Source organism: Panthera leo, chromosome B2 (genome assembly GCF_018350215.1).
Source record: "Panthera leo isolate Ple1 chromosome B2, P.leo_Ple1_pat1.1, whole genome shotgun sequence".
Lineage (NCBI taxonomy): Eukaryota > Metazoa > Chordata > Mammalia > Carnivora > Felidae > Panthera > Panthera leo.
This window is the reverse complement of record NC_056683.1, coordinates 2,723,845-2,740,062: the sequence shown is the minus strand read 5'-3', so window position 1 is coordinate 2,740,062 and position 16,218 is coordinate 2,723,845. Positions and strand designations below refer to the sequence as shown.

General features: G+C 48.4%; 4 protein-coding genes across 4 annotated transcripts; 1 reads left to right on the top strand and 3 right to left on the bottom strand.

Moving 5' to 3' along the window:
- Positions 1 to 1,387: 1,387 nt before the first annotated feature.
- On the bottom strand, positions 1,388 to 11,859 carry LOC122219292. Its single transcript, XM_042937470.1, has 6 exons — positions 11,436 to 11,859; positions 5,888 to 5,913; positions 4,225 to 4,296; positions 2,591 to 2,879; positions 2,170 to 2,429; positions 1,388 to 1,852 (listed from the first exon to the last, which is right to left on the bottom strand). Exons 1-6 carry the CDS (start codon positions 11,842 to 11,844, stop codon positions 1,427 to 1,429), a joined length of 1,482 nt encoding a protein of 493 aa, XP_042793404.1. The 5' UTR covers positions 11,845 to 11,859; the 3' UTR covers positions 1,388 to 1,426.
- On the bottom strand, positions 2,534 to 2,899 carry LOC122219445 (histone H4). Its single transcript, XM_042937697.1, has one exon. It carries the CDS (start codon positions 2,895 to 2,897, stop codon positions 2,586 to 2,588), a length of 312 nt encoding a protein of 103 aa, XP_042793631.1. The 5' UTR covers positions 2,898 to 2,899; the 3' UTR covers positions 2,534 to 2,585.
- Positions 11,860 to 12,898: 1,039 nt separating the features above from the next.
- On the bottom strand, positions 12,899 to 13,325 carry LOC122219424 (histone H2A type 1-E-like). The gene has a single exon (XM_042937672.1). It carries the CDS (start codon positions 13,317 to 13,319, stop codon positions 12,927 to 12,929), a length of 393 nt encoding a protein of 130 aa, XP_042793606.1. The 5' UTR covers positions 13,320 to 13,325; the 3' UTR covers positions 12,899 to 12,926.
- A 292-nt stretch (positions 13,326 to 13,617) lies between these two features.
- On the top strand, positions 13,618 to 14,054 carry LOC122219435 (histone H2B type 1-C/E/F/G/I). Its single transcript, XM_042937684.1, has one exon. It carries the CDS (start codon positions 13,642 to 13,644, stop codon positions 14,020 to 14,022), a length of 381 nt encoding a protein of 126 aa, XP_042793618.1. The 5' UTR covers positions 13,618 to 13,641; the 3' UTR covers positions 14,023 to 14,054.
- Positions 14,055 to 16,218: the final 2,164 nt, after the last annotated feature.

The following is a 16,218-nucleotide window of genomic DNA, read 5'->3' as shown; positions in this document are numbered from 1 at the left end:
CACTGAGCATTCACTAAGTGCCAGGAAGTAATCTAAGATTGCTCTGCAGTCTTATTTGCCACAGTTTACACCTATACAGAGACCCAGGGCAAGGATGAGTAACCTACCAGAAGTTATATGGCTAGTCATTGGCAGTTTTAAGGTTTGAACCTGGACCACAAGCTCTGTAAGCAATATATGTCCTCAGCTCTATTATGATGGGAAAAATCCTAGAAAGGGTGAGGAGAAATCAATCTTTGAAGCTTGTAAGAGATAACATCAAGTAGTCTCTAAAACTAAGAGCCACTAAAGAATTTCTAAACTCCTCTATAAGAGGACTCTGGCCCGCAGGTCAGAATGGCCTTTTTTTCTTTTCTTTTTTTTTTCAGAACGGTCTTTCTTGTCAATTCCCCGACATTCCAAAAAGTTTTAGGAGCCTGTAGCTGGGATGTCAGCCTCTCCGGAAGGGCAAACCCCAAATACGGGAAAGAATATAAGGCCCAGATGGCTGACCAGTCTGAGAACACTCGAGAAAAACTGCAACCTCATGGGAATTAGGATTTGTAATCAAAACAAGCAAATAAACAATTATAGTCCTATGTGAAAAGCACCAGATTTTTCAAAAAAAAAAAAAAAAAAAAAAAGTAATTGGACAAATTTAATAGACACAACAAATTTATTAGGAAACCCATTATTTTTGTGGAAACTAGTAACAGCTTTAAAATCTTAGTTCCGTCTGATTCCTTTTGAAAAAAAAAAACAAAACAAAAAACCTCACAACCCAACTTCACACTGAGAAGCACAATTTTAAAACAAGGAAATACCTTATGCTTTTTAGAGCTCCTGAGAACTCAGAGGACAGCCTGCAGGTCAGAATATGTAGGTCATTGTCGGCCCATTTTCCACAATCACATATATGGATAAAACCGAAGAGACTATTCTTGTCAAACATCACGTTGAAACCTTCTTAAGCACGGAGGGTACTACATGTTCTGTGCCTCCGAGTTAAGAGAAGCAAATTGAGGCCCATTCCTGATGTAAAAGCACTGGGGCCACTTGGCAAAAGCAAATAAGCGGTTCTTACCAACTGCACAATGCACAGAAACCTGAACTCAACTTTAAAACTTTCTTTCCTTCAATCACTTCGTGGCCCAGAACAGCTCATTTCTAGGATGGCTGGTTCGTTTCAATATATTCAAACAGCTCCTTTGTGCTAAGTACCGGGAGGGGTCAGCCAATGCGAAACCTCCCGATTCACAGCACAGCCACCTCCTGCAGTCTTCGGGTGCACACGCCTGGCGTGGCACAGGAGGTATTGGAAACCGTCCCGTGTTGTTCCGGAGCCTACCGTATATTCCCTACAAGTTTAACAGCTCTTTCCTGGTGACAATGGAGGGGCTCTGAAAAGAGCCTTTGGGGGAGAGTGTACGGAGAACGCTACAAAGCTTTATGCCCGCTCCCCACGGATGCGGCGCGCCAGCTGGATGTCCTTGGGCATGATGGTGACGCGCTTGGCGTGGATGGCGCACAGGTTGGTGTCCTCGAAGAGCCCCACCAGGTAGGCCTCGCACGCCTCCTGCAGCGCCATCACGGCCGAGCTCTGGAAGCGCAGGTCGGTCTTGAAGTCCTGCGCGATCTCGCGCACCAGCCGCTGGAACGGCAGCTTGCGGATCAGCAGCTCGGTGGACTTCTGGTAGCGGCGGATCTCGCGCAGGGCCACCGTGCCGGGCCGGTAGCGGTGCGGCTTCTTGACGCCGCCGGTGGCCGGCGCGCTCTTGCGGGCCGCCTTGGTGGCCAGCTGCTTGCGCGGGGCCTTGCCGCCCGTCGACTTGCGCGCCGTCTGCTTCGTGCGAGCCATGACAACTAAGACTAGCTACTCAGCACTGCGGGATCAAGAACACGGGTCCCAGTACTTATAGCGACTCTCGAATCCTGATTGGATAGTAGGCGCCCGCCCCGCCCAGCCTCGCCCCGCCTCCAGAATTCACTTGGTTCAATCCATTGAGGACCGGAAGCGTCTTCCCGCCTCGCCCGCCGATCTCTGTGATGATGCACAAAGAAAATGTCGGACTTTTCAAAAAACTTCTAGGATGCATGAGCATCCCTTCCCATGTTGTATTGAGAATCCCAAAGTGCATTTCATGAATTTAAAAAGCGTCATGATTGCATTCCTGGTAAAAATGCACCTACTTTAAGTGAAGTCAATTGGCGGGACTGACGTGGTTTGCACGTCCTGCCACTGCGTTCTAAGCCAGAACTCCCAGACGAAGAGAATCGCTGTTTACCACGACCGTCCAGTTGCACCTCGGACGTTGTATGGTAAGTTAGTTCGGCTTTCAGTACAAACCTGCCTTTGACAGTGAAGACTCGGCATGACCGGACGTTCAGCCACTTTGTGATGGACACACCGGGGGCCGAGAGTGCAGGGACGCGCGGATATTTCAGGCACACTAGTTTCAGGTTTAACGGGTCCTAACCCACGCTAAGGACACTCATGGTACGGCGCTCAGCTAAGTCAACAAAGGGGTCTACAACTCCTTAACAGATTTCGTGGGTGGCCCTTAGAAGGGCCTTTTGGGCAATTGGTGCGACAATTTAAGGTCATCTTAGCCCCCGAAGCCGTAGAGGGTGCGGCCCTGGCGCTTGAGCGCGTACACCACGTCCATGGCCGTGACCGTCTTGCGCTTGGCGTGCTCCGTGTAGGTGACGGCGTCCCGGATCACGTTCTCCAGGAACACCTTGAGCACCCCGCGGGTCTCCTCGTAGATGAGGCCGGAGATGCGCTTGACGCCGCCGCGCCGGGCCAGCCGCCGGATGGCGGGCTTGGTGATGCCCTGGATGTTGTCGCGCAGCACCTTGCGGTGGCGCTTGGCTCCCCCCTTGCCCAGGCCCTTCCCACCCTTGCCGCGTCCAGACATGTTTCCGGAACAGACAAACAATTACTCGCCGAGGTAGGAGTTTATATACTCCTCTGTCGGACCTGTTTGGGAACACCGCCTACCCACAGTATCCGCCCGGTGAGGTCTCCGACCGAGCCCAGCCCGAGTTTTCAGCATCAATGCGAGGGGCGGTGCTTACGGTCCTTGGTTTAAAAAAAGGCGCCTAATGGAAAGTTCCTGCGGTTCTCTGCGCTTGCCCGGACCTCGGTGGCCGGGTGAAATCTTGCTGTTGTTTCTGTCGCTCAGCACTGGTCGAGGTGGCGACTCGTGGCGGGGCAGCTGAGCTCGCGTGGAACTCTCCTGAGCTGCGATTGCAGGCATTTGGGGCGTTTGTGAAACCGCGCCGGGCGCCGGGTCCTCTCTCCGTGACCCGTCGGGCGGCCCGCGTCAGCGCCTCCTGGCTACAGGTCAAGGTGCGGTTTTTACCTCCCCGTTTCCCTTCTTTACGTATTACTTATTGTCTTCTTTCCCTTCCCCTTCGCTGCCACATATTTTGGGGGAAGTGACTTATTCTCTTCATCTGGGTTGGAAACACTAGGTTTCTTAAGTTGTTGAGGAAGGTGACCTTTTACCCATGCCTTGCAGAGCGCAGGAGCAGGCGGCAAAGCTTTTCCAAGCTCCCCCTCCCCCACCAAGTCCTTTGATGAACTGGGAAACCGACTGCACCCAGAAACCCTCTGCCTTTCATTTACAAACAAAAGGCAGGATGAAGAGACTAGGGAAGGCTTTATTCCAGGGAAAAAACCTTGGAAAGGCGGCGCTGGTGGTTTCCCTGATCGGGCTGTTTGGAACGGCCTCTCTCGGGCGCTGGCTTGTCTCCCAGATAATGAATCGTTTCTCCCTGGAAACCTGCTCGTCCACACCCACGCTTCTCTTTCCCCCAGCCTCTGTTAGGTTTACACTTCCTATTTCAAAAGTGTGTGATTATTTACTCCTTGAACAAATACCTAATTTTATTCCAGGAATCAGCCACTGGGTGTATCCTAAACTGTACTTCCCGTAAGTTAAAAACACTACTTGCCTGTGTTGTATTCGTGAACATTTCTTACTGAGCGTCTAGTCCCGCCTCTTTTTCCATCCCTGTTTGAAAATGGAATCTGCGTGCTTAACCTTGAGGAAGTAAAAGGTGTATCTATCTGCTGATGAATAAGGGCACTCTTTCCCCTGCACCTACAGAGAAACGGGCAGCATTCTGCTTCAATATATACCAGCTGTTCTTGGAAATATTATTTGGAGACCAGTCTTTTCAAGACAAGTCTTGCAGCACAGAAAAGTTATGAGTGTTCCTTTGGTGAAGGTAACATACCTTGAAAGGCGTGTAATTTGATTTGATTGCATTGCCAGTGCTCTGTCCTGAAACATTCACGGTCTCTGTTTCCTGAAGGTGTAATTCCCTGTTAAATTCGAGACTCTTCATTCTCTTTTCCCCCTTGCATGGAGGGAGCAAACAGACGGGCCTGCAGATTTTTTAGCTACATCTGCTGGCAGTCTGTTCCCTGCATGCAAGGGGGAGAAGAGAATTAAAAAAGTCCCCAATATTTTAAGAGTTTAAGGTTCTCATTTCATTTAAATGAAATACTATTAAGATTCTTTTTTGTGTCTCAGCATGTAATTATGCTCATTGGCATGACCTGTCCAATAATTTCTTGGTGAATACTTGGGATACATGCAGGGATTTCCCCCCCCCCCGCCCCCCACATTAGGAGAGATAGTATTTTCCAAGAGAAATATTGACAATGTTTTAAGTTCGGTGAAACTTAATTAGGCCCTTAATTAGGCAAAATTAAGGCCCTTAAAAGGCCTAATTAAGGCCCTTGCCCCTTAATTAGGCGAAAGTTGCTTGCTGATCCACACCTCCCTGGTTGACAATTTTTTAATATTATTAGTTCCAAATGTTTGGCTCAATCCTTTTCAATATTGTCGTGTTTTCAATTTAATTTGCCACATCCTTATTTCCTTGTCACCTGATTTTGTTTTGTTTGTTTTGGTTAAGGCTTTGGAAGTGGCTGGGAGATTGTTTTCCTTATCTTTGACTTTTTTGTTGCTGTTCTCCACTCAGAGTTAGCTTCCCTACTAGTCATTACTCCCTCTCCCAAATCTCATTTCTCCTGTCCCCCACATGCATGCACACTCACTTATACATGCACACAGACATACCGGTCCAAATGCCACTTTTTGGAGTCTTTCCACTCCGTGAACTTAGGCTCTCAAGTCCTTTCTCCCACTTTGGTAGTGTCTTACGTCCACACAGAGCAGCCTTTCACCAGCTCAGAATCTTAACTGTGAGACCCGGAAGCAAGGAGTTTCCTTTCCTTGCCCTCGCCTCAGAGCAGTTACCACCCCTGCTGGCATCCGTAAACCTTCCTTCAGCTTCTAACTCCTTCCATGTGCTGTTAAGACCAATGGAAGGGGGTGCCTAGTCTAGGTGGCTCAGTTGGTTAAACGCCAGACTTTGGTTCAGGTCATGCTCTAACAGTTCGTGGGTTCCAGCCCCACATCGGGCTCTGTTGACCCTGTGGAGCCTGCTTGGGATTCTCCCTCCCTCTCTCTCTGTCCCCCCACCCCCATCAGTAAATAAACTTAAAAAAAGGGGGAGAGGGGTAATTGAAGCGGGATGCACTGCTCCCTACTTCGGCCTCTTCCTCTCTTCGTCTTACCCGTCCTCTTTCCTCGGGTCATTGTCATTTTCTTGTCCGTTAATGGCTGGAAAAGTGATTTTTCAAAACTCACTGGTCAGTGGCAACTCTTGCTTTGTTCTGAAAGTCTAAAGACTCAAGTGTATTCTCCAACATAGGCATTTCATGCCTGACGTCTCATTTTATCGAATGTCCTACCTTGTTTCTGCAATTTCTTACTATCACGTGATCCATGATGGTCTTTATATTGTTTTCTAAGCTTCTCTTAATTTAGCTAATTTTCATGCCTGAAATCTATCCGACAACGTTGCCGGGAAATGCTGTTCATCTTACCTTACTCATATCTCCAGGGTTGGCTACTGAAAACATAAAAACCACAGTGAAGCTGAGGGCCCTGGTGTAGAGGCCCCCTTAGCCATCCTGGCTTCCAAAGAAGGGGGAGAGGCCAAGAACGCAGTTCCTAAGCTTCTACTCTTCGAAAATGAACTGGTTGCTGTAGACTGAATGTGTGTGTCCATTCAGAATTCATAACGTTGAAACCTGAACCCTAATGTGATGGGCCTTGGAAGTGGGGATACTGACAGGCGCTGAAGTCGTGAGTGCAGAGGCCTCCCAGATGCTGTTCGTGCCTCTGTAAGAGAGACCCCAGTGATCCACTGTGTCTCCCACGGTGTGAGGACCCAGTGACATGACCGTCTGTGAACCAGGAAGTAACTTCTCAGTACGCACTGAATTTGGCCAAAGCCTTTGTCTTTGACTTCCCAGCCTCCAGAACTCTGGGAAATAAATTTCTGTTGTTTGTAAGCCACGCAGCATATGGTGTTCTGTCCTGGCAGCCAGAACAGACCAAGACACTGGTGTCCTGTAAATCAGGTTTAAAACGTACTCAAGATTCAGATGAACCTAGGGGAAGGGAAGGAAACATGAGATAAAAATAGAAGGAGGCAAACTGTGAGAGACTCTTAAATACCAAGAACAAGCTGGAGGGGAGGGGAGGGGAGGGGGGAGGGGCTAGCTGGGGGATGGGCATTGAGGAGGGCACTTGTGATGAGCCCTGGGTGTCATTGTAAGACATGAATCACTGGGTTCTACTCCTGAAGCCCAGACTACACACTGTATGTTAACTAACTAGAATTTAAATAAATAAAGAAGAAAGGGGGAAAAAAAAAAAAGGACTCAGAATTGGTGCCTTTGGTTTTGGTGGTTATTCCAGGTCATTTGTGAGTAAAGCCAGAAAATTCTGTTGGAGATCATGGCCCAAGAGTCCAGGTATGAACTGAATGAGGATGAGCAGGGGTGAGCGTTTGGTTCAGCTTTTGTTTTTGCCATTTACTTGTTTCTTGATCTTAAAAGAAAGAGCACTTCTTGGAATTCAGCCACTATATTTTCCTTATTCATGCCCTTAATTTATCTCTACTCTTTTGCTTTCACAAATAGCACTTTGATGAATATTCTCGATATGTCCTTTTATGGGTCTGTAGGAGAATTTCCTTTGGGCATAGACCTGGGCATACCCAGTTCTACGAAGTAAATTAGAAAATTCTTCAAAATGTATTGTGTAAGACCACCATCAGCAAGCCACCACAAGAAAGGAAGTTTCTCCACCTCGCATGCCACGTGTGATTTTTACCCAGTATTTCATTATTTTAACTTGCATTTATCTGATTACCTAGTGAAGTACAAAAATTCTTCATATAATTGTTAGCTATTCAACTGTCTCCATTTAAAGTCAGATTTTTTTTTCTTTAAGACAGGCAATAAACTAATATACTCAAAGCATATTTTCTTCCACAGAACTATCATCCCTATAAACCCTGTTTCAGGCCATTTATGTAGATGAAAATTTTTAAGTGCACTTGGTACCAGTTTCCATCTCAGAAATACATTATTTCTAATCTTATCCAGATAAGAAACCTTATTACTGGTAGAGATATATTTAGAAATGCATTTTCTACACTTAATCTCTCATAATGAGAACCGTGTCAGTGGGGGACACTTCCGGCAGCATAGCCCGCTGCAGAGTGAGCACCCCCCATGCTTCCTTCGTAAAGAATCTTTGGCCGGGTGCCTGGGTGGCTCAGTCAGTTGAGCATCCGACTCTTCGTTTCAGTTCAGGTCATGATCACACATTTTGTGACTTCAAGCCCCTGCATCAGGCTCTGCGCTGACAGTGGGGTTCCTGCTTGGGATTCTCTCCCCCTCTCTGTTCCTCCCCTGCTTGTGCTGTCTCTCAAAATAAATAAACTTTAAAAAATATACATAATGAATTCTTGGTGACTTTGCTTCCTTCCCTGCTTGATGGCCTCTCAGGGCTTCTCCCCTCTGGAGAGCCTGTGGGCAGTTCTAAAACCGTCTTTTCTCATCTAATTATCTCAGCATCTCCCCTGCCTCCTAAACACTGGTGTTCCTGGGGAACAAGTACTACCCGGAATTGGAAGACAAGTTTGGAGAATCCCACCTTGTGAGACAGAAACTTCACAGAAATAAGAATCTTCAAAGAAATAAGATTGGCCACTAGCAGAAGTGAAATCCTTTTTACGAGTTGCTGAGTATTACTGATCAAATTAGATTGTTTTCCAAATATCAACCAATGACAATAGTGACCGACTCCTGAATGTAATCTTATAAGAGGATTTGGGTTTATTTCCTCAATGTTACAAGAGCACACCACACTAGGAATTCTGGATGAAATTAGGTTTACTGGGTCTTACTGTGCACTTAACATCTCTGGGGGGGGCGGGGGTGGGTACTCTCCTACAGTCTCATATATTACCACATTTATCTTTAAAGCAATCTCTTGAAAGCAAGGATCCATTTCATCATTAAGGAAAACGCCATCTAAAATAACTTCTAATCTGGGCATCTGGGTGGCTCAGTTAAGTGTTCGACTTTGGCGCAGGTCATGATCTCCTGGTTTGTGGGTTCGAGCCCCGCATCGGGCTCTTTGCTGACAGCTCACAGCCTGGAGCCTGCTTCGGATTCTGTGTCTCCCTCTCTCTCTGCCCCTCCCCCACTCATGCTCTGTCTCTCTGTGTCTCTCTCGAAAATAAATAAAACATTAACAAAAAAATTTAAAATAACATAATCTACATGTTTGCTAGTCTCTACTGGTGTGGAATCTGGGAAAAGGAGAGTCACAGAATAATGATTTGTAATGGTTTATTTAACAAGTATATCTGACCATTAGAAATGGTACTTCTGGGGGCGCCTGGCTGGCTGAGTCTATGGAGCGTGCAACTTCTGATCTCCGGGTCATGAGTTCCAGCTCCACGTTGGGTGTAGAGATCACTTAAGTAAATAAGTAAATTTAAAAGAGAGAGAGTACCTTCAACAGGTAAATTTCCAAAAAGAGAGAGAGAAAGCGCTGCTGAGAGCGAGAAAGGACTCAGCTGTAGTCTCTAGCCCAGCCTGCATGAGCACCACACTTCCCATGCCTTCTAAAGTCTGCAGCTGGAGGTGACCATACCAGGTACTTCAAAGCAGCTTCAAAGCAGCCCTACCTGAGGAACCAAAGACTTCATCTTCCTTCTGAATCTTTTGGGGCACAAAGCTGGTCTCCAGCCTCTCTGGACAACAGCAAAAGAAAATCCTGCTGCCAACGGGGCAGTGGCTATGGCGCAGAGCTGTGGGCTGTGGTCATCTCGTCTAGACTGATGGAGTCCATTGGGTGACCACTAACTCTTCTGGGTTTTTTTTTTTTTCCCCAATGCATTGGTTATTCACTGTTGTGTAATGAATTACCCCCAAAACTTAACAAAAAATGTATTATTTCACACGGTTTCTGGAGGTCAGAAAACAGTGGTTTAGCTGGGTGGTCTGGTTCAGGGTCTCTCAAGAAGAGTCAAGCTGTCCACAGGGGCCATGGTCACTTGAGGCTTGACTGGGGCCGGAGATGGCTGGGGCTCCCGTGGCTGTTGGGAGTTGTTCATGGAATGTTGGAGAAAGCGTCAGTTTCGTCGGCTGCCTGCATGTCCTCCCAACACGGCAGCCAGGGTCCCCCAGGGCAAGTGGCGGGAGAGAGAGCAAGGAGGACAGTACCTTCTGTGACCTCGTCTCCAAATAGCTCCCCATTACTTTGACTTCATGCCTTTGCTTTATCCCATTCACTAGAAGCCAGTCCCTAACCAAATCCAGTCCAAACTCAAGGGGAGAGGAATTAGCCTCCATTTTTTGAAGGTAAGAGTATCAAAGAATTTTTGAACGTGTCCTAAAACCACCTTTTCCATGCCCAAACTTAGCCTTCCAACAGAATATTCCTCACTGTTCCATAGACACTCTTCCATAGACACCCCCACCCCCACCCTCCGATCCCAGCAGGTGTTCTGTCTGAGGACCTGGAAGATATCAAAACAACCTGACTTCTGCCCTGAGCCTTTTTGCCTAAAGGAAAATAGGTTTTCCTGCCCCTAGCTTTGCTTTGCTTTTTTAAAAATTAATTCTTTATTTTCCTACAGCCATTGGAGGCTTATCCAGGTCTTCCATCCTAGGGTTTATTGAAAGACTCTTAAACAGATCTACTAGCTTTGCCCCCTAATACTTGGGTACTTATGGAAAAGATAAACGTTTCTACAGCTAGTGAAGCAGTAGTTAGTGATAGGCCCTGTCCAAACCCCAGCTACAGTCAGGTTCACATTCAAAAAGATATGCAAAGATACTTTGGACACTGTCAAGCTTTCTATAGTTGTCAGTATTTCATCTACGCACCGTGGGAATCACAATAGTGGTGATTACACGCAGGATGACAGGTGCAATGCCGGTGGCGGTGAGCACGGTAACCGCCTAGGGCTGAATGGAGCTATCTTGGGTGGAAAAGACAGCAAATCAGCAATACATTCGTTCAACGAGGATTTAATTAGCACCTGCCGTGTATCAGGCTTTTAGTATTCCAGAGATAGGACAGTAAACAGAGAGAAAAAACTCTGGCCTCATGACATGTATGTTTTATGGGGAGAGAAGAGTGGGCTGGTTGGCCTCCAGGCCTCCGGTGCCAGGCCCCCAGAAGCTGGCAGAGGAGGACCAGAGGGCCAATGCGCTGAACTTAGAATATCTTTTCTTAGCATGTGTGTGGAGGAGAGTAAACATTCCTGAGCTTTATCCTATAGTTACCAGATGTTAGTGCTAAACAATGCGAAATGCCATGAGAATGGCCTGAACATGAAGCTCATTTGTTTGGCAAACAGAGCTACGGCCTCAGCCAAATTCCGGCTTTTTGCTTTTTTGGAGTTGTATAAAGGGAATGGAATATCGGTAAGAAAACGTGACGCCTGCACGCCTGCTAGGTTCTAGGCAAAACACTAGCAGTGCCGGATTTTAACCTGGCGGCAACCGCCACGTCCTGGGAACCTGGACAACTCAAATCTTTCAACTCCCTGGAAGAACTTCAACGTGCAAGTAACTTGTCCTCCCGCGTGCAGTGGATACACCAAAGTTGCACCGAACTCCACTCCCAGATTGTAGGAGATGGGGCGGGAGGTACCGTATCTATGCTGAATCTTGCTTTACTTGGTGACAAAGTTCCTTTCCTGAAGGTTTTCTATCTTTACATCTGGAGGACTTAAAGGATCAAACAGTAACTTCGTCTCTACAGTCTTATAAACCGTCTATTAAGGAACAGCTTTCGTATTTAATAGAAGACGAACCCAGTAGGCAAAGCCTCCGCCACTAAACGTATTTAGCATAAAGGCGAAGCGACACTAGCTGGAGAAAAATTGTGGTACGCCAACCCCACTTCCCTGCTGTCTTCCACGAAGCCTGCACTTTTAAATCAGTAGCAGCCCGGAGTACACAGCTTCTCTTCGTGAAAACAGAAGTGGCTCTGAAAAGAGCCTTTGGGGGAGGGGGGAGGAAGCGAGGGCGCCCGGACCAGCTTCGGGAGAAGTTTACGCCCGCTCCCCGCGGATGCGGCGCGCCAGCTGGATGTCCTTGGGCATGATGGTGACGCGCTTGGCGTGGATGGCGCACAGGTTGGTGTCCTCGAAGAGCCCCACCAGGTAGGCCTCGCACGCCTCCTGCAGCGCCATCACGGCCGAGCTCTGGAAGCGCAGGTCGGTCTTGAAGTCCTGCGCGATCTCGCGCACCAGCCGCTGGAACGGCAGCTTGCGGATCAGCAGCTCGGTGGACTTCTGGTAGCGGCGGATCTCGCGCAGGGCCACCGTGCCGGGCCGGTAGCGGTGCGGCTTCTTGACGCCGCCGGTGGCCGGCGCGCTCTTGCGGGCCGCCTTGGTGGCCAGCTGCTTGCGCGGGGCCTTGCCGCCCGTCGACTTGCGCGCCGTCTGCTTCGTGCGAGCCATGACAGTGAAGCTCGCGCTGCGAAAACCAGCGACTGGAGAGTCGGCGCTGGGACCAGACTTTATACTGATGATACGATCCTGATTGGCCAGAACTGTCGCGGGAGTAACCTGATTGGTTTCTCCTTCAATCCTCATCTGAGTCCTAAAATCTCTGAAACCGTTTTGTTTTCCATGCTACTGACTTTATTTCCTATTACAGGAACAAAATCATTGCTGTACTCCATCCTAAGTTTACTGTTTTCAACAAAAATGTTAAGATTCCACCAGTGAAACAGAATCGGACCTGGAGTTTGTGGAAGTCAGCGCCTAAATTATCTTTAAAAATGCATTTTTATTTCAGCTTCTTCCCCTTCTCAAATATGGCGGGGGGTGGGGTAGCGGGAATTACACCAGAATAATGTATTCGTTAGTCTCATTTTAAATAAATTCCGCTTCGTGACTGCATAATTTAGATCTGCTTTTAATGACAGTACCAAGACCTGGAATGAGGAAGGTTTTACACTAAGTGACTCTTTGGAACAACCAGACTGCCCTATGTGGTGTGGGGAGGGGAGCTGGCTATGTCAGTCCAGGTTATCAGTTGAGTAGTTAATGACACCTTCACTAACCGATTTTGATGAAATCAAGTGCCTTTTTGGATTAACTCCTAAATTGTATGCTAAATTTAACCAGGGTGGAGTGGTGAGATTAAGCGGTCAACACTTAGAGCTTTTTCAAATAGTTCTGAAAGTTTTAGGACGATTTAATTGACCAGTGGACCATCAGGTTCTGCTAGTAAGACTCGGGGTGGGGGCGGGAGGACAAAATAGGCTTAATATTTAGAGTAGTTGCTGGAAGAGAAACTTTTTAATTCCCCAGAACACTGTGCTCGTGGGGAGGTGACCAAGAGGTATTTTAATGGCTTTATTGAGCAAAACCACACATAAGAGTCAAAAGTAACTTGGGCAAACCAACGGAGACTTCACGCATTTTTCTGAACCGTGTAAGTTCGAGGGACCCTAAGTGTTCAGTTCTTCCACAGAAATGGTGGGTGGCTCTGAAAAGAGCCTTTGATCTCAAACTGAAATGTGAGAATTCAAACTTTATTTGCCCTTGGCCTTGTGGTGGCTCTCGGTCTTCTTGGGCAGCAGCACGGCCTGGATGTTGGGCAGGACGCCGCCCTGCGCGATGGTGACGCGGCCCAGCAGCTTGTTGAGCTCCTCGTCGTTGCGGATGGCCAGCTGCAGGTGGCGCGGGATGATGCGCGTCTTCTTGTTGTCGCGGGCCGCGTTGCCCGCCAGCTCCAGGATCTCGGCCGTCGGGTACTCCAGCACGGCCGCCAGGTACACCGGCGCGCCGGCCCCGACCCGCTCGGCGTAGTTGCCCTTGCGGAGCAGGCGGTGCACGCGCCCCACCGGGAACTGCAGCCCGGCCCGCGACGAGCGCGTCTTGGCCTTGGCGCGAGCCTTGCCGCCCTGTTTTCCACGTCCAGACATGACCACCTAAACACTCTAGAGACACTTGGCGACACGAGCACACAACCAGCACTTTTTATAGCCCTGATTGGGCGCGAAAAAGAAAGCTTTGCATTGGCTAAGCTTGTGGCTTTATTTTCTCCAACGAGAATGCAGTTTGGGGAGTGTCGCGTCGTGATTGGGCAGAGCTAACTACTGACGTCATGTTGACTAGCCACCAATCAGACCCAGGACTGTAACTTACACCTTATTTGCATAAGGGTTTCTATATAAACCGGACAAGTTGCGTCTTACCCGCCCTACAGTTTCGTTTTTTCTGAGCGCGTCCTGTGTCGTCCCGGCCATGCCTGAGCCAGCCAAGTCCGCCCCGGCCCCGAAGAAGGGCTCGAAGAAGGCGGTGACCAAGGCGCAGAAGAAGGACGGCAAGAAGCGCAAGCGCAGCCGCAAGGAGAGCTACTCGGTGTACGTGTACAAGGTGCTGAAGCAGGTGCACCCCGACACCGGCATCTCGTCCAAGGCCATGGGCATCATGAACTCGTTCGTGAACGACATCTTCGAGCGCATCGCGGGCGAGGCGTCGCGCCTGGCGCATTACAACAAGCGCTCGACCATCACGTCCCGGGAGATCCAGACGGCCGTGCGCCTGCTGCTGCCCGGGGAGCTGGCCAAGCACGCCGTGTCCGAGGGCACCAAGGCCGTCACCAAGTACACCAGCTCCAAGTGAGTGCTGGGAGGCACGATCCAACCCAAAGGCTCTTTTCAGAGCCACCTACATTTTCCGAGAAAGCAGCTGGCTTATTTTGTCTCGTTTCCTTTAGAAGTGTTTGGGGCTGGGTTCGGACTGGGAAAGAGCGGGGAAGAGCGGTAGGAGGCTAAGCCCCCCGCAAGAGCGGTTGGGTAAGCATTTAAGCTCATTGTCCTTAAACTTTAGTGTGGTTTCTTAGGCGCCCTTTGGAAGGTGGCCTTGTCCTCTGCTCCGGTAGCCGAAATTTCGCCTTTGTTATTTTATCAGTGGAGCCCCCGTCATTAATCCTTGGTTGCCTGCAGAGCCCGCCGATAAGCTACGCTACTTCCTGGGGAGGAGCTCCCTAATTTTACCACGTTCCTGAACTCGTGGGCATCATTTTCATCTCCTTTTTTTTCTTTGCTCTTTCCGAGACTGGTTTTTTGTCTCCATCCTCGGAGGCCTTAGGGTGCCGCGTTAGGCCTCCTTGTCCTCTTCTGCCATCTTGTGGCAAAAAAGCGGAGGCACGGATCTAAGGCTTCCCGAGGACAACCAATTTGGAGGGTAGGTGCAGTTACTGTTTGTCTCTTTACCCGCTGGATTTGATGAGTTTCCTTGACAGTCACTCGTGCGCATGATAGAAAGTCGTGGAGAGTATTGCTGTCTGGTTAAAGCTGTCAAAAGAAAAAAAAAAAGCAAAATACTCTGCACCCTAAAATAAGTTTTAAAGAAGAGTTGTAGGGTCCTGCCCTCTCTAATTGCTGGTCCTCAAAGTAACAAGCGCTTTGTTTCCTGTGAACCTAAACACCGGACAGAACCCTCAAACCCCTGATTTTGCTGGCTGCTCTTCGAAGGCATGTCAGGATTTAGGAATAGGATTACATGTAAGTAAGTTGCACTTTTTCCACCATGAAGGGGCCAGTATAGACTTGGTAACCCCAATTTTGCAGGTCCCTCTGCGCTTTTAAATATGTGTTTCCCCCAAAGTCTGACTCTTCACCTCTTTGCAGGTAGACCTTTTCTTTCTAGATATTTCTGTCTCGTGCTCCTGCATCGATACTTCTACTGCCTAATTAAGTCCCACCATTCTACTAAAATGCTTGCAATAGTCTTCTGGTGTTGCCACAACAAAATACCATTTATTGTGTCGTTTAAGCAACATATATTATTTTCTCACGGTTCTGGAGGCTACGAGTCCAAGATCAAGGTGTGGGCAGGGTTAGCTTCCCTCTGCTTACACCTGTGTCCTCGTGTGGGCTTTTTTCTGTGTTTGCACACCTCTGGTGTCTCTCCTTCTTCCTGTAAGAACCTCAGTCCTATTGGATGAGGACCTTCCTTATGACTTCATCTAACCTTAATTACCTCTTAAAGGCTGTGTGTCCAAATACAGTCAGCTGGGGTTTGAGAGAACACAATTTAATCCATAACAGCACATAAAGCCATTTTCCATGCTTTGCTGTCAACCTTCCAGTCCAAATTGTCTTTCATAAAACATCTACACTTAGCTTACAGGGCTGCTAACAAGACAGCTGTGCTGTTCCCTACGCTGGGGGTTTCAAATTAGATGCTCACAAAGGCCCAGCCCGTAAGAGCCAAACTGGCTGGATATTAGAAACCACGCCTCATCTGCACAAAAAAAGTCTTCGCTCTTTTTCTTCTTTTTTAAATGTTTATTTATTTTTGAAACAGAGAGAGAGACAGAGCATGAACAGGGGAGGAGCAGAGAGAGAGAGGGAGACACAGAATCCAAAGCAGGCTCCAGGCTCTGAGCTGTCGGCACAGAGCCCGACGCGGGGCTCGAACTCACGGACCATGAGATGGTGACCTGAGCCGAAGTTGGATGCTTAACCAACTGAGCCGCCCAGGGGCCCCTCTTTGCTCTTTTTCTTGAAGCACATGGACTTTCCATACCAAATGTCATTTTCCCGGTTTTAATGGCACATTTCGCTGTTCTCTTGCGGATGCTATCATGCCAGCTAGCATCTGCCCATGAAGGGGACCAGCGGGAACTTCAGAGAACTGAAGAACGTGAGGCCTATGCGGTAGATTTCACCTACTTGTTGCCCTGCAGGGGCTGCGAGCCCTGGACAGCGACTCTCTCCAAATTTCAGGAGGATATGAGATGCATTTGAATATGGAATATTCTAAAATTTCAATACGGGCAACCAATAAAAAATGCGTAACATGGTGCGCGTG

What these genes read in the sequence shown, in the direction of transcription:
- LOC122219292 (XM_042937470.1), bottom strand. Translation starts at nt 11,844, where the DNA reads ATGGCTCGCACGAAGCAGACGGCGCGCAAGTCGACGGGCGGCAAGGCC. An exon ending in CATCCGCGGGGAGCGGGCGT is followed by an intron (nt 5,914 to 11,435) that starts AAACTTCTCCCG and finishes TTATGTTTTCAG; the next exon opens with TAGCCAACCCTGGAGATATG. An exon ending in ACCCTGGAGATATGAGTAAG is followed by an intron (nt 4,297 to 5,887) that starts GTAAGATGAACA and finishes TTACACCTTCAG; the next exon opens with GAAACAGAGACCGTGAATGT.
- LOC122219435 (XM_042937684.1), top strand. Translation starts at nt 13,642, where the DNA reads ATGCCTGAGCCAGCCAAGTCCGCCCCGGCCCCGAAGAAGGGCTCGAAG.
- LOC122219424 (XM_042937672.1), bottom strand. Translation starts at nt 13,319, where the DNA reads ATGTCTGGACGTGGAAAACAGGGCGGCAAGGCTCGCGCCAAGGCCAAG.
- LOC122219445 (XM_042937697.1), bottom strand. Translation starts at nt 2,897, where the DNA reads ATGTCTGGACGCGGCAAGGGTGGGAAGGGCCTGGGCAAGGGGGGAGCC.